We start from the raw sequence: 16,508 nt of genomic DNA on the forward strand, positions 1-16,508 counted from the left end.
TCATATTCCACCCAAACAAATTTTTCAGACCACCAAACATGATTCAAGACTAAAGACAATGAATTATATGTACAACCTTTTACATTCAGATCAACTTTTTAAGTTTCTCCATTATAGAGAGAACAGGCAACATCTGTCTTGCAGTGTCCAGCTCATTCCACTTTATGCAATGTCCATGGAAAAGTTATTTCTAGAAACCAGAAGGGGTAGCAGGGCCTCAAATAGAGGAAAGGTACATAACATATACCCAAACGTACACAGGAGGAATAATTTTTAGGATTCTGTATCACAATAGTGTGACTACAGATCATAGTGGCTTGCTATGAAGAACTAAAAAAGAAGATCTCAAAGTCTCCAAAGGAATGATAAGGTAGAAATACTCATTATCCTGATTTGATCAGTAAACATTTAAATATCACTATGTACTCCATAGATAAATATAAATGTTATATGTTAGTTTAAAACATAAAACTAAAAATGAAAATGAAATGATTCCTTTGGTAGTGAAACAATGGTTTTATTCCCTGTGGCTCATTTTTTGTTGTTGTTGTTTTTGGTTTGGGGGGGGGGTTTGGGGTTTTTTTTGGTACCGGAGATCGAACTCGGGTCCTTGCACTTGTGGTTCGTTTTTGACAAAATATTTGTATACGCTCTCTTGTTCTAGATACCATTTAGGCTCTGGGGAGATGACAGTGATCAAAACAATGAAGATCCTGCCTTAGAGAAAATGTAGTGCTGAGAAATTGAAACAAATGTACACTGAAATAACATGTAGCCATTGATATATGTATATAGAGTAGACATATGTATTGTAAATAGGGATCTTCTTGCAATCCCTGAATCTCAGCAAGGTCATGCTTTGCCTTCCTTTGAAAGCGTCTACAGTGGGCTTAATCTCAGTCAGGGTAGCAAGTGCTCTTGGGACCCGACAATCTGCCATCAAGTTACCATTTACGTGCGCATGTTTCTAGCTGCTGTCACCTGCATTATTTTCTTGGGACCTCTCTCCAGGCATGAGAGACCACTTTGCCCTTGAGAAATAAAAAGCGCAGTGCTGAACGCAAATGCCCTCTGGAAACTGCCATCCAGCAATGCTTAAAGGAGTCCATTGGTTCCCTTGTCCTATCTGGGAACCAAAGCTCTAAGGTTTGTGTTTGCCACAGGTTCCAAAGTTCCATGCATAAAAGACTTCTTTTGCCTCTATAATAATTTCCTGAAAGCACAGTCTTTATTGGTTTCCATCCTTTTATTTTTAAGCTATCTGATTGTTTATGTTTTAAGTGATTTCTTGTAGGCCACAAGTATTTTTATATTTTTAACCATTCCATTCATCACTGTCTATTAATTTGTCTAATTAAATCATTCACTTTAAAAGTAATTATTGATATATTTGGAGAAACATCTACCTTATTTGTAAAGTTATTTTTATTACATTTGTTCTTTGCTTTTGAGTACCCTTCCATCTTTTTGACTTCTCTAGTTTTTAATTGAAATTCCACTTATTTAAAAATACTATTCAGTGCTTAATGTAGAATTTACGTTGTCTGCTATTCTGACCTTCACACAACACTCTAATAGCTCGTGTTTAATGCAGTTACTTTGAAAGAATATATTCCTAAATCCTCTCTCTATCCCTTCTCACACTGCTGTGATTCATTTCACATAATCCATATGCCATAATTACCCACTTAATTGTTAAAATTATTGTCTTAGATACAGTAATCTTTTGGATAAGTTATGATCATTTTATCTTCATTTATTCCTTTTCCAACTCTTTTCATATGCAATTTCCTTTTTAAACACATTTTGTAAAAAGCATTTCTTAGCAGCAGTTTTGTTGGAAATGAATTGCAGAGATGTATACTTCTATGAGAAAGTCAGTCTATTTCTGATTCACATATGAGAAATAATTTCATTTGATATTGAATTCTAGGTTGTTGCTTTTTTCCCCTTTAAATACTTTAAATATTTCATTCCAGTCTCTTCTTGCTGGTATTGCTAATAAGTTTATTATCTTTGTTTCTCTATAAATGAGATTTTCTTATTTTTAATCTTTTAAAAACTAAATTTGAGATTTTTTTGATTTTATCCTATTTAAATATGACATACCTACGTGTTTTTATTGTATTGCTACTTATGTTTTTTGTTTTCTTTTAGTTTCCTGAAGCTGTGGTTTGGTGTCTGTTACTAATTTTGGAAAAATTCATGGCCATGATTATGTCATGTATTTCCTCTGCTCCATTCTCTCTTCTCTTCTTGGAGTTCCAAATATATATATTATACTCTTTGATATTACCCCACAGTTTCTGGATGTTTTATCCTGCTTGTTTCCTTGCTTGCTTGTTTTCTTCCTTCTTTCCTTCCTCATTGCATGTCAGTATATTGCAACTCCACTGATGCATTTTTAATTTACTGTTTCTTTCATCAGCCATAATATTTCAATTGAAGAATCCATTGAGGACTTTCTTTATTTCAGTTGAATTGAAAGAATGGTTGGTAAGGTGTGCAAAAGTAGGAGATTCAAGAATCTAGTGCCTTAACGTGTCTGTGTGTCTGGACTATAACTGTTATAACAATTTATTTTTCTATAGTAAATCTTTTTTCTCATTGCCAGGTGTCTGCTTTTTCTTCCTTTTTTTTTTTTTTGCTATAGAGATCTCAATCTATTTCTTTGAATCTCTGACTCCTATTGGCCATATTGCTCCCATTCCAATTATACCAGCTGGACTGAAAAGAGATTCCTGTCCTGGCTAGAATGTGGGCCTTGAGTTGAGCTGCAGAGGTACCCTTTTCCTTGGAAGGAGGTCCTTATTATAGAGAAGGATCGGTATATATCACAGCTGTTAATCTTCCCATCTGCTTGCCAAGGACACCAAAACCTCTCACTTGCATCATCATCATGAGAACGTCATGGACTTTTTGAAATGAAACCCCATTAAGGTCAAGAACATGTTGGGTGGTCTCTCTAAGACTGTCGCTCCCAAGGGTTTCTGTGCTGTACAGCAGAACACAGCCTACAGAAATTTGTCAGTTACCATGGCAGAGCCTCTACCTGCTCTTGGAAGAGGTGATTTCTGACCCAAGTAAACCGATCTTAGTTTCTATACAGACGTGATAAAAGTATACTGGGAATGTTTAAGTTAAAAAAATATATCGTAGTTAAAGGCACATTGCCACTGATCCCCCTCACAATACTCCCCTTCTCTCTGAGCATACTGATCCCATCATTCTTGCCCATTTCCGAAGCAGTTCTGCAATTCCTTTTTTGTGAGTGTTTTTATAAAGTGTGGATCAAAAACCCAATGAATGCGGCTTCTTCTGAGGGCCATCCAATACAATGACAGGTTCGTTAAACATTACAGTGTATCCTCGTCCACTTTATTTGATCTTGAGCCATGTGATTTTTTACTCTTCCCCCAAAGTCAAAACGACCATAACAGATACACGTTTGAATTGATTTAAGACACTCCGTCAGCCATGGCAGCACATCTGACACTCATCATAGAACTTCCAGAACTTCTTCTCAAAATGGCAGGAACAATGCGATAAGTGTTTTTGAAGAAAGAGAGAGTATTTTCAGGGAGATAATAGCAATGTGTCATTTTTTTTACTGAAATTTTTAAAATTTAAACATTTCCTGTATTTTTCAATCATACCTTGCACTTCTGAATGTGCTTTTCTTTTCAGAGATTGGGGGCTGTTTTACCTTGTGGTTGCTGTTCTCTGATAATTCCAAGAAAAAAAGAGTTCTGATTTTGATGGTCTTCTTTTAATTAATATAGGAATGATGACTCTCAAGATCTGCACATATAATGGTGGAACACGAGAGCCCATCAGCTTTTTATTCTCGTTCACTGTACAGTCTCCTACCAGAGTTTCCTGAGATCCCAAAATAAACCACTTAAACTCATGGTCTCAGCCTCTATTTCTGATAGAACTCAAGTTAGGACCAGCAGTGAGACAATTTACTGCAGACACTGGCCTATTTTACTCTAGACTGCTGCTACTATTGAAAAAGTAACAAGTATGCATTGCATCATTATGTGCCTTTCTTCTAGCTTTCAGAGAAAATGGCTTGCCTGTACGTTTAAGAGATTTCTAAAGTGAAACAAGCACCCTTAATCCCTGTGGCTAGTATTCTATAGTGGGACTCTGTACAGTCTGTGCATTAGAATTTTGACTTTGGGGATTCTATGAGCTAGAAGTGTAACATACCTCAGCCAGTATTTAGCTTCAGAATATGTAGTCTGATTTTTCTTTCTTGCCTGGAAATATGAGACCACTTCCAGCTTGCTGATGCACAGAGACTGTCAAGTGATGTTAAATTTTATCTAAACATTAAACGAATCAGCCAAAAAATGAAGAGAAGGGAAATGTCTAATTCAGTCTTCTATTACATTCTTCAGTTGTACTATTTACTTCTCTAAATTAACTAGAAGGTTCAACTAATACTAGTCACAGGATAGCGCTTCCAAGGATCAAAGGATGAAAAATTAAACAGCTCCAAAGAGGCATCATCTTATGATGAACATAGTCAACTAGACTGGGGAGGGCTGTACTTTTGACAGCTGAGGCTTGAAAGCTAATCCTCCTCTTAGATGAAAATGTTCCAAGGTTAGAAACTAAGCTGTTTGTGCAGCAGTTTCATCAACCAAAAAAATCACAGAAGAGAAATAATTAAAACATCATAACTGAAAAAAAAACCCATCATAACTGTATCTTGTTATTTTGGACTAATTCAAGAAAAGGTATCCCTTTTCTATTAGATTCTTTTATTGGTACATTTTAGGTATACGATACATTTACATTTATCATTTGGTACTTGTACCTTTACATGACATATCTTGGTTCTTTTTTTCCCCCATTTCCTGTCCTCCCTTCACCCCCTCCACTCTTCCTTATTTCCAAAGACTTTGTTTCCATTTTTTCCTTTTCTCATAATTTTTCCTTTCCCCTCTTTCCTTTTGAAAGACAGCTTCGCTTGCTCCAGTTTTCACAAGTGTGTCATTGTCATTACAGTGTTCTTCTACCTTACTGTTGGTTTATATTTAATGGAGGTCGTTGGTGTTTTTCATGGAGATGTGATGTTCAATACACAGCCTTTTTAGTATTCAGCCTCTGCCTTTCCCTTTGATTATAGTGTTGATGAGTTTGCATTGCTGTGAAATCTTTTTTTAACAAAACCTTATATTTAAATACATATTTTAGTATGATTCACTTTTATTCATGTATGGATTCTGATAAAATTATCAGAACCCAATGCTTAGTTGTCCCTTCTAAGCATCTTGTGAATTTTCCTTTACACTTTTAGGTAATAGGACATGCCCTTCAGGGCAAAATGTTATTTGTGTTGAGACAATAGAAGAGCAGTTTATCACCTAGAAGTAGTTAATCTTTTCCCACACAGGGAAGGGATCCAACCCAGATGAAGGCTAACTTCAATACTAAGGGGACATGTTAAGACATTCAGGTTTCAAATACATGAGATTGCCCCTAACACTAATTTACATTCTAGTTTTTTGGATACCAGCTGGATGTCTTACAATTTTATTTAATTCTGACATGAGCTGTCCAGAGTTATTGCCAGAGCCCACAGATTGAAGGATCAATCTGCAAGGCTATCTGCACTTAACAAGCCAATGTCTACTGCTAGAAAACAGCTTAAGTGTATGGGTCCCCAAGACCTCAGTTTGATGACTTGCTAGAATGGTTCATAAAACTCAGAAGAAGCGTTTACTTTCTATTAGCAGTTCATTGTAAGAATATAATCCAGGAAGAGCCAGATGTTAGAGTTGCATATGAAAGTCTATCAGAAAGGGCTCTGGAATGTCCATGTCCTATGTGAAAGACCACCTTGAGGTGCTCATCCATCCGGCCTCTGAAAGTCAAGGGTTAGGGGTTTTTATAGAAGTTTCATTATGTAGCTGAGAATAATTAAATCATTAATTAAGATCATTCGCTACCTCTCACCCTTCCTCAGAGGTTGGGGATTGGGGTTGAAAGCTGGACTCCCCATTCATGACTTGGCTTTTCCAGAGATCAGCCCCAAACTTGAAGCTATCTAAGGATACCCAACCACCAATCATACCAAAGGCACCAAAAGACATTCTTCTCAGTCTGGAGACTACAAGGACTAAAAAGTTTGTGCAAGGAGAGGGACAAAGACTTAATATATATTTCTGATTATATCATAGTTTAATAATTACTTTTCTGCATGCCTTCTTTGGAACTCTTTTATTATTAATACAGCTTTGAGATTCCAATATGCAAAGGTTTTTGGTCACTTTTTCTTCCCGAATACATATTCTCTTCCTTATTGTAAAGGGAAAGATAGAAGTAAGATAAAGGCAAAGAATAAAAAGTAGTTCTCTTCTAAAAGAATGAAAAGGAAAGTCATCATAGAGTAAATTGCATTTCGGCAAGACAACTGCAAGTAGTGAATAAATGTTTCATGCTAACATCTGGAATAAGAACATTCTAATAATAAATAACAAGTCTAAGTAGCAAAATGGATATTTAATTACACAAGTTTCAGAAGGAGTAGGTTGCTTAAACATAAGAGAATGATGACAGTGCTGTGGTCAGGAACCAGGTAGTATAGGAACATATGTCATTTTAAGGATACTTATTCTGGTAGTGGTGGAGGACTATTGGAGAGTTCAAACTGAGAAATGATATTATCTTAAATTTCAAGAAAATGTAGCTTGTCAGCAAGATATTCACTAAAAACACTACAAACTTCCACTCTTATTTCAGTTTTTCTTGAAATTTAAGGCCAGGAAAAAGGCTTTAATGCAGGCAATTTATTTGAGAAGTGATTATAGGAACAAAAATACAGTTCTAAAGAAGCAAGACAGGTAAGAAAGGAAAACTGATAACTTATTATATTGTCTGCCACTGTTGCAACAGACTTGTCCTCCATCCCTGTGAGACTCTCTGTATATCACTGAAGTGCATTGTAGAAGTGTCTGCCTGGGAAATATAATAATTTTTGCCTGAGATCTCAGCTTCCCCTGTGGTCAGAGGTGGACATGTGGCATTAACTTCCTAGAACTTCTGGGTTGTACATTTGAGAGGATAAGCTTTGTACCATGAGTGAAATACCTGGCCAGAAACAGAAAGGTGCTTCACAGTAGGGTGAGAGAAAATGCAGTCAGGGAGCAGCACAGAAACTGCTGGAAACCATCTCAGAGCCAGTCACTTAAGTAATGACTGAAACAAGCAAGATAGCCCAGAAAATGTGCACTGGTGCAGAGAAAGCACAGACTAAGGATTTTTTAAAGAAATTTTTCTTTCTGGATATTCTTCTGAAAGAGAATACTTTTGTCATCTCTTCCCTGATTAACTTTTTATAGTGAAAATTTAGCAGAGAGACTTTTTTTTTTGCTTCTTTTAAAAGAACCTGTACTGTAATTTATCCTGCATATAAAGGATACAAATGCTTTTATTCTTGAGGAGAGCAATAAGAGAGTGAAAATTTATTTTAAGAATTTTAGATGGAAATTATATACAAATGTTCCCTTTCAACATTTAAAATAATTATATATTAACAGTGCCTGTTCTGTTCGTATCTTTGGAATTTAAATACTTTAAATAAACTATTTCCAGCAGAAATACTAGAATATAATATGTGACCACACCTCCCATGTGGCAGTGGTAATTTGGGTATAGCCAAACTTACTGTTAGCTTTAGAAAGGATTTCTCCAAAGATTATGTACCATGAACCCTAAATCACTTTAATAATATTGTGTATCTGGTGCTGCTACTTTCCCTTCTATTTGTTTTTATACATATTTTCTTTCAGAATTCGTTTTAATGGATTAATAAAAACTATACATATATTTATGTACATGTTGTTTTGAAAGAGGTGTGCATTATGAAATGGCTTAAACAGCTAATTAATGTATGCATCATCACACACACTTTTCATCTTTTCTTTGTGGTGTAAACACTTGAGGACTCTGAAGAATGCAATGTATTGTCACTAACCACAACCAGCATGCTGTTCAGTAGATCTCTGGAAATTTTTCATCTATTGGTCAACATCTCTTCAGCCCTGAGAAACCCTTTTTCACCAGGAACCACCTTTCTTCTCTGGTCTTCCATGTTAAACTTTTTCAGACTCCACATAGAAGTGAAATAATGTATTGTTTGTCTCTTGGTGCCTGATTTATTGCAGTTAACATACTGTTCTCCTGGTTCATATATATTGTCACAAATGACAAGATTTCCTTCTTTAAAAGCCTTATCTATGGTCACCATGCTATCTAATAGTACCATAGAATTTCTTGTATCTCTCAAAACAATTTAATAGCCATTAATCAACATGATGCCATTGATTAATATTTTATGAATATTATGAAATAGTCTTTCCTGCTTCCTGAGTCTAGGGAAAGGATCTAAAACCTTGGTCTATAGTATCTCATCTAACACTAGGCTTTCTGGTATGTGCCTGGACCCTGGTGTGCTGGAGTGGCCTGGACCATTGGTGTTCTAGAGCCGGGGCAATGGAGACTAGCCTGCAGCCTACATCCACTAGTGCTAGCATAGACAATGGTTGTATTGGTGTTAGCCTAGTGAATGAGTCCCTAAGAACTGATCTAGGACCTTGGTCCACAGGACCAACATACGAACCTGGGTGTGGGGTATTTCCTGCCTCCATGGGGAGCCCCCAGTGCTGGGATCTCCTGGACAAGACTAGATTCTGGGTCTCCTGGAGGATCATGCTGCAGAGGCTGACCTACAAGACAGTCATGTGGGGTCCAATCTGGTACTGGCAACTCAGTAAACAGAGTAAGCCATTCCTTGTTTTGTGTTTGAGGCCAATGATGCCAACTTTTGTGCTGGGGTAGACCAGAAGCCTAGGGCCCCGTGGGTCTGGATGGGTGCTGATTAGATCTGAATCCTGTTTCTACAGTGGCTAAACTAACTGGAGATTGGGTCTGCAGGTGGCAGCTTGCTGGCTAAGACTATGACCCAGGTGTGGGCCTATTCTGTCATGCATTAGGGACTGGCTTGGTACTAGGCTGGGGCGAAATTGTGCAGCCACTGCATTCTGCCTGGCACTGAGGATGGTCCACAGCTTGGAACACTGGGGCAGTTTTAGAGACAGGGTCTGCTGAAAAGACCGGGAACCTGAGATTAGAAGACACAGCCTGGCACTAAGGGTCTCGCATAGGCTCTACAGGCTGGGGAGATTGGGAGCTGAGCAGGGCTTGATTTTATCTGGGCAGGGTGGGTTGGTGTTGAGCATTGAGGGAGCATCAGTGCTCACATCCTCCAAAAGAAAATATTTCTAGTTATGCTTTGCTAGGTGGGATTTATGGAGAAGTAATCCAAATAATGTGAAACTGCTTCTTACACTTGGCAATGCAATTTTTTCTCATTTCTGTGCTATACCCGTATTCTGTAACCTTTCACTTGGTTTCCCGAGCTCTTGTGAAGGTATGTTTTATGTATGGATATTTGTTCAAATTGATGTTTTTATGGGAAAGAGCATGGAGAGCTCTATTATACCACCTTGCTGATACCATCCCACATTTACTCTATAAGCACTTTCAAGCCAAAAGTGTTTCTTTACTACCTGTTGAGTTTTTGCTACTGCTGTCTCTGTTAAAGATCTAGAGGCACAGGCTAATGGAATGGAATCTCCACTGCACTAGTGGAGATTCATCTGTGAATGTTGCTCAACTTTCTATTATCATACCCTTTAAGACGGGTTGAAGAAAAGAGAGGTTAAATACTATTTGATGCCATATTTTATAATGAAGCTGCCATGAGATGCCATCATTTTGGAAAGGAAAGTTTTCTCTCTTAAGGATTTTACTTTTGTGCTATTTATATTTTCTGTAGGGTGAATGCATCAGCCTTGCAGGCATGGATAGACCACTAATTTCCCTATTTCCATTGGCTGATCTGCAAAGCTTATTGTATTTCTTCATTGTCAAGGCTGCAAATCAGAAGAATTTTTACTATATGACTTTAAGGTTATATGGATATTGACTTCCTGATGACAAAGATTCAACTTTGACTGTGTTTAGATACATGTAAAATAAATGGGTTTTAATGACTTGACTAACTACAAGAAATTGCCCCTTTCTTCTTCACTTTCTACCATCACATTAAATAGACAAAAATGTTGTGTTCCTAGTAGCACATAGGAAATTTTTCCCAGAGAGAGGAAGAATTTTTTAGGGTTAAATATACATGAGCAACTATGTTCCGTCTTTGTTTTATTCAAATATGTTTCTCACCTGCTGCAGTGGGACCACTGTGTCAAATATGTATTAATCTGCTTTATAATCTCAGTCAATCTCTATTTCAATATCATTCATAATTTAGAAGCAGAAGGGCCATGGGACACGTCAGTCTAGCTGACTGATGTTGTCTGCATGCTTTTACGTTTATGATCAATAATACTACAGAAGACTCTTTTCCCTTTGACACCCATAGTGCCATGAATACATGAATACATGAATAAAATAATCTACTATATGAATAAATAGAATATATATGACTAAAACAATACATGAATGAAATCATTCTATTTTAATGTTTTGTAAAATGCGGCCCCCTTTTCTTATCGCAGTTCATATCAGGTTAGAAATCTGATCCAAAGTGTTTCCGGGGATGCTCCCGAAAAGGCCACTCTGCTTCCGGTAACATCTTAGGGCAGGATGGAAGTAGGAAGAAGGGCAGGAGGGCACATATGCAGCACCATATTAACAATGATTTCATTTAAAGCCCAAGTCAGATGCTGCTGTCATATTTTTGGACTTTTCTATACTACTGGACATTTTAAAAATGTGAGATATATCTTTTTAAAGCTAGATATGAATTGTCATAAGAAATAGTTATCTGAAATATAAACTGTATTTGTGGGGGAAAAAATGAAACTTGCAAATCGAGGAAAATTAACCTGTAGAATAAGGAAAAAAAGACCCAGAAACACATCAGATGGTGGCAATATGTGAGCTCTTCAAACCCTTTTATGAACAACCAATTTTACAATATTAAATGATTAGAGCTGTTGGAACACACTGACTGAATATTCGATGGTGGTATGGGATACTTGTTTCTTTGTAGTTTTTATTTGGTTATTTAGCCTTATAATGGTTTTGTGATTATGTAGTTTTTTTTTAACTCCTTCCAGTTTAAAGATATATACTAAAAGATTTACATATAAAATTATAGAAGTTTTGGAATTTTCTTATAAATTTTCTGGGGCTGAGCTAACGGTATAAGAGATTGGATGGATAAGCAGAAATGAGATTGATCTTGTGTAATTAATGGAATGGTAAAAACTTAGAGATTATGATATTATTCTCTCTTTAAAACTTGATAGTTTAAAAATAATTAAGTGCTATGCACCAGATTATTTGGGTTCCAGTATGGGTTGCACATTTACTCATTATTCTCTGAAGCTGATTATTTCATTTTCCTGCCCTTTCATAGTCTCACATGTAAATTGAGGAAAGGTTTTGAACACATATTTCTATCATTTTAATCAGAATTGAAGAAGTTAGTACATCCACATTCTTAATGCCTGAGACTAAATGAGTACTAAATAAATCTTACTTGTTGCCATTATTTTTAAGTTATTTCTTTTCAAATCTAAGAAATTAGCTAAGGCTAATATTTGTGAAGAAAGCAATCTGCCTCAAATAGTTCTTTATTCCACTCAAAATTTTCCTACATTTTTAAACAGACTATGTAGAAAACAATTATTGTCTCTATAGTGAAATACCAATGTTAGGGAGAAAAAAATTTTAAAGCATTAGGAGAAATAATCAAATATTTAGAGAGAGGAAATAAACTTCACTATAATTATAATTAAGGAGGAGAATAGGCAAGTTTGTGCAGAGATTTTTGTTAGTTGAACATTGCCCTGAGGGTAAATTCATTTTTGAACCAAAACTACTGTTATTATAATGCGACTTCAGTGTTTACTGGAATACATCTCTGCCTCACACATTTTAGCTGTGAAAATCATATTAAGTAATTTTTGTTTCATTTAAATTGGCTAGCACACACATCATTATCTTAAAGACTGAATAAAAATTCAATAAGCAGTTTAGACCTATATGAATTATATTCATCTATTTAAACTAACTTTTAAAAACATAATAGAAGTAATCAAGTAGAAAAATTGGAAATAGTTCACAAGTCTGCTAAGAAATGGTAAGCTAATTATTGGAATCTTACGTAAACAATTTAAAATATCTTAGAATTCAATGCTTCTTCTTGTGACGTTAATATAACTAGTAAACCCAAACAATAGATTACTACTGTCTATAGGTTAAATGAGAAAATGTGTTATATATTCATCGATTATGACAAATGATTGATTAGTATAAGATGTGCACTTATATCATGGGAAAATATAATACATGTGTTTTATGTGCAAACAAATAGTACAATACAGTAAAATAAGGACTATATTACTTACTCATTAAAATAATAGTAACCAATTTTAGATTTCATAGAAATAATTTAAGCAAACTGTGAGGCTTTTCCAGCCTATGTGTGGAGAAGACATTTGTCATCACCACAGAGAAAATAACATTATTACATCTCAAGGCCCAGTGCCTAAAAAACTATCTTATAGAAGCCCATGAAGACTGAATATGTAGTTACTTTGAATTTTATATCAGTTATGTATAAGATAATTTTAAACTTAGAAATACAATAGTCTATGGTGAAGAGGGAAGTTTAAATCTTTTTCACATCAGCACTTCAGGAAAAAAAATCAATCAATATTCAACACCTAAAATTGATTAATAGCTGGCAACATTAATGTTTAAGCAGGTATGAAATATCAATTAATATTAAATATATGAAAACCTGAAAGATGCAGTTAAATATTTTTCATTTTATGGCCTTAAACAAAAGCTAATGATGGTTGACTGTATTCTTTATTCCTCAGAGATATGGCTGTAGAGACAACTTTATTTCCTAAATGTATTTTGAATGCAACTTCTGTTCAGTCTCATCACTTTTAGTTTATGTAGATAAATTAAATGCTGTGCAGAAAAGTATTTTATATTTCAAAGACTAAATGATATTCTAAATTTTGATGTAAATTTACAAAGGTCAAGATAAAAGCGCTAGTCAACTGATATCTAGTTTGGAAGAACAATAAGTTTCTATATAAATATTTAAGCAAACAAAAAATTACCAAACTGAATATATATACACCGACACAGAAGTCTTCAAAAATACATATTTTTGATGTTCAAAATAGAAGTTATATTGGCTAAGCTATTGCCAGAAATGTAGAATTGAGTCAACATAAGTATATTATTTTCATTTTTATCCTTACGTAGAATAGAAGCTTGATCAATAAAAGGCTTCTATTTCATAAGTTGCTTTTCTTCTCCATATTTCTGCTCTTCTGTCCATTTACTTTGGTCTTACCTGTAAATCTTTGATTTTCTTTTCTTAACTCTTGATTTTTGTTCTAATTTGGTTTGCTGGTATTTGCTTTATTTTTCTCTTTGTTATACTGAGTTTCTAATTGTTATACTGAAGTTGACAACTGTCAAAATGAAGTAAACCCTGGGGAGAGCTAATTGAATCCTTCCTTGACAATTTATTTTTCAGGACTATGCTGAGAAAGAGAATGCCATCACAAAAGCTCTGGAAGATCTGAAGGCTAATTTTTACTGTGAACTCTGTGACAAGCAGTACTATAAGCATCAAGAATTTGACAACCACATTAATTCATATGACCATGCTCACAAACAGGTAAGAAAGAGATGTCCAAAAATGTTGAGCATGTCTACATTTTTCTAGTAGACTGAATTGTGTATGCTGCATGAATATGTTATTGTTATTTAATTTTTTCTTGGATTTACAATTTTGAAGATATTATTATGGGATGGTAAGTTGACAACATATAGCAAAATCCATTTTTAAAGCAACCAAAAATTTAAAACAAATGACCAACATAAACAATTAATCTTTGTTTCATAGTGTTGGTATTTTGAAACAATATGTTGTACATATATTATAGATCTTCTAAATGTCCTCACACATATTAAGTTTAAAAAATTAATCGACATCTTATCCACCAAGTGTAAATATGCACAGCCATGCATTGTTTAAGGACAAGTGCCACGTTCTGAGAAATTCATCCTTGAGCGATGTCCTCACTATGTAAACATCTCTGACAGTAGTTACAGAAGCAAAGACACCTATAAGATTAGGTGGCAATATAATCTTATTAGACCACTGTTATTTTGTATGCTGTTATCACTGACCAAAACATTGTTATGTAACTCCTGACTGTAATTCTTTAGAGAAAGATTTTACATTCAAACTACCATGAAAATATGAAGAAAAAAATTGATGTGCTAAAAAATTATCAGGAGTCATTGATTAAATAAATACATAATATATGTATAATTACTTTGGTGTAATTTTCATTTTACTATCAACTGTAAATCCAAGATTGAAATTTCAACACTCTAGAAAGATGCACTAAAAGTAGTGGGTGAGTTTATACTGATTTCATTTCCTAGTATAACATATTTACCAATATTTAGCATTTTTGTCTTTCAAATATGATAGCATTGATTTACAGTTATTTTATTCTTTAGTCATCATCACAAATGTCATCTACAGAATTCATTTGTTATAATTAGAAAGCATGCTTTTGAACAGATGATCGTGCACTAAATCTTCATTAATATCCAATTTATTTAGCGTAAGAAAGAAAAATTGAGGAAAGGGAGCTGGCTGATGCAGGGTGCAAGTTGGACTTCAATTGTTTACGTGGATATTTAGTGCATCTTTAATGTAATGGTTAGCCTTGATGTTTTTTGCTGGTATGTAGTGCATAGCGGATTCTTTGGCACAGTGGTTAAGGGATCGTTTTTTATTGTTTTTTATATCGTTTTTGATAGAAATATTTATTTTCTTACATAAGAATTCATCCTGTAATTATTTCTTGATTTGAACTTTAAAAGCCTTCAGGAAATAGCATTGGTTTTGTTTTACTTTTACTAGCATTCAGCACTGTGTTCCTGAAGGGACAAATCTTAGAAGTTGTTCTCTGATTTTTTCCTATGTTTCTAAAAGCACAAGATATGTTGTTACATATATGTATCACCGAGTGAAGTAGATATTTGGCAATATGTGCATGTGTGTGTTTGAAATATATCTTACTAGCTATTAATATTTTTTACCAAAAAAAAACTTAATTCAGTTATACAGTTTCCTTTGAAGATCAAACTCACTTAAGTTACCTGGAGGACCTTATCAATTTATAATCATTAGCAAACTATATCCTATGGAAATTAGCAAAATGAGTTCTGGCCAGATCTGACTTGTTGTTTTGAAGCCTCAGAGAATCACTTTGACAATGCTCAGGGACATCATGTTCTAAAGCTGTGGTACCAAAGTAAACATGAACTCTGGTAAATGGGGTTTAATTGATTTTTTTAACGTGAGATGATGTTAACAATGCTGAAAATACTTAAAATCTATACAATCATTATATTTCTTCACAGTAATATAGTGATACATCCTCAAGGGTGTCCTCCCAGAGAAAGCTCTCCTTTTTCCGAGCAGACATGGTACCCTATGACAACTATCCATATTTCTACTACATGACTCTAACTTGTATTCTCTTATTTTGATATTTTGCTGTGGTTGTGGGTTCTTAAAAGCTCCTGGTTCTTCTTACTTGGATGAAATCCCCTGAACAGTGAAACATTTGCTATATAGTACAGTCATTATAATCTGGCTTTGATTGCGGCTGCCTTTCCAGAGATTCTAAGCTGTAGATTATTTTCTTTGAGCCTATCATCACTTCTATTATTTCAGTTCATGATGAAGCTCTAAGTTAAGGTATGCTATGCATCCATTGTTGGTGAGTTGTCAGTGCCTCAGCACTAGCGGGCCATCTGGGTGCTGAAATGTGTTGTGTATATGCACCAATCCCCTACAGTAAATGTAATCATTATGCATTGCACAATAAAAGTTTTTAAAAAAGTAAATGAAAGGTTCAATAAGCCAAAAAAATTAGGTTTGTTCCAAATGTTTATTCAGTGTACTGTTCAATATGAACTTGGAGAGCACCTGAAAAGGGAAATCCATGCACACAAACCTCTCCCTGTGCCTCGTCCACAGTTCCCGGCTTGTGATCAAGCAGTGTAGAATTTGTTTTCTGCCAGTAATGGCAGAATCACCATGGAGGTACCAGCCCCAGGCACCTGTACCATGCCTGTGGGCACTTGCGCCACAATGTGCATCACACCATGAACCCGCAGCCCTCCTACTCCAGCAAAACACTGGGTAGGACCGGGGCTCATACTGCTGTGTTGTATGCTGCTAATATAGACTCAAGACCCTGAAACAGTGGAACCAGCCACTTTGATGCTGGCCACAACAGAAGTCTGATAGCATAAGGTCATTTTTCTTCACCTGGCCCAAGGCTAGTTCCAGAGGTTCCATCAACAGCACTGACACCAGAATCAGGCCAGTTAAGATGTTCACAGTGTTA

The 16,508-nt window shown here is 35.2% G+C and overlaps 1 protein-coding gene across 1 annotated transcript in view; it reads left to right on the top strand.

The window, feature by feature from the left end:
• Positions 1-16,508, top strand: part of Znf804a (zinc finger protein 804A) — a 283,089-nt gene that overhangs the window by 209,687 nt on the left and 56,894 nt on the right. Inside the window, exon 2 of the mRNA XM_087201409.1 lies at positions 13,604-13,747. Within this exon, the coding sequence (XP_087057535.1) occupies positions 13,604-13,747 (144 nt within the window). The remainder of the gene's footprint in view (positions 1-13,603; positions 13,748-16,508) is intronic.

The sequence above is a fragment of the Heterocephalus glaber genome, unplaced genomic scaffold (assembly GCF_053883595.1).
Source record: "Heterocephalus glaber isolate CG9 unplaced genomic scaffold, H.glaber_assembly_v1.0 deba00000347, whole genome shotgun sequence".
Taxonomy (NCBI): domain Eukaryota; kingdom Metazoa; phylum Chordata; class Mammalia; order Rodentia; family Bathyergidae; genus Heterocephalus; species Heterocephalus glaber.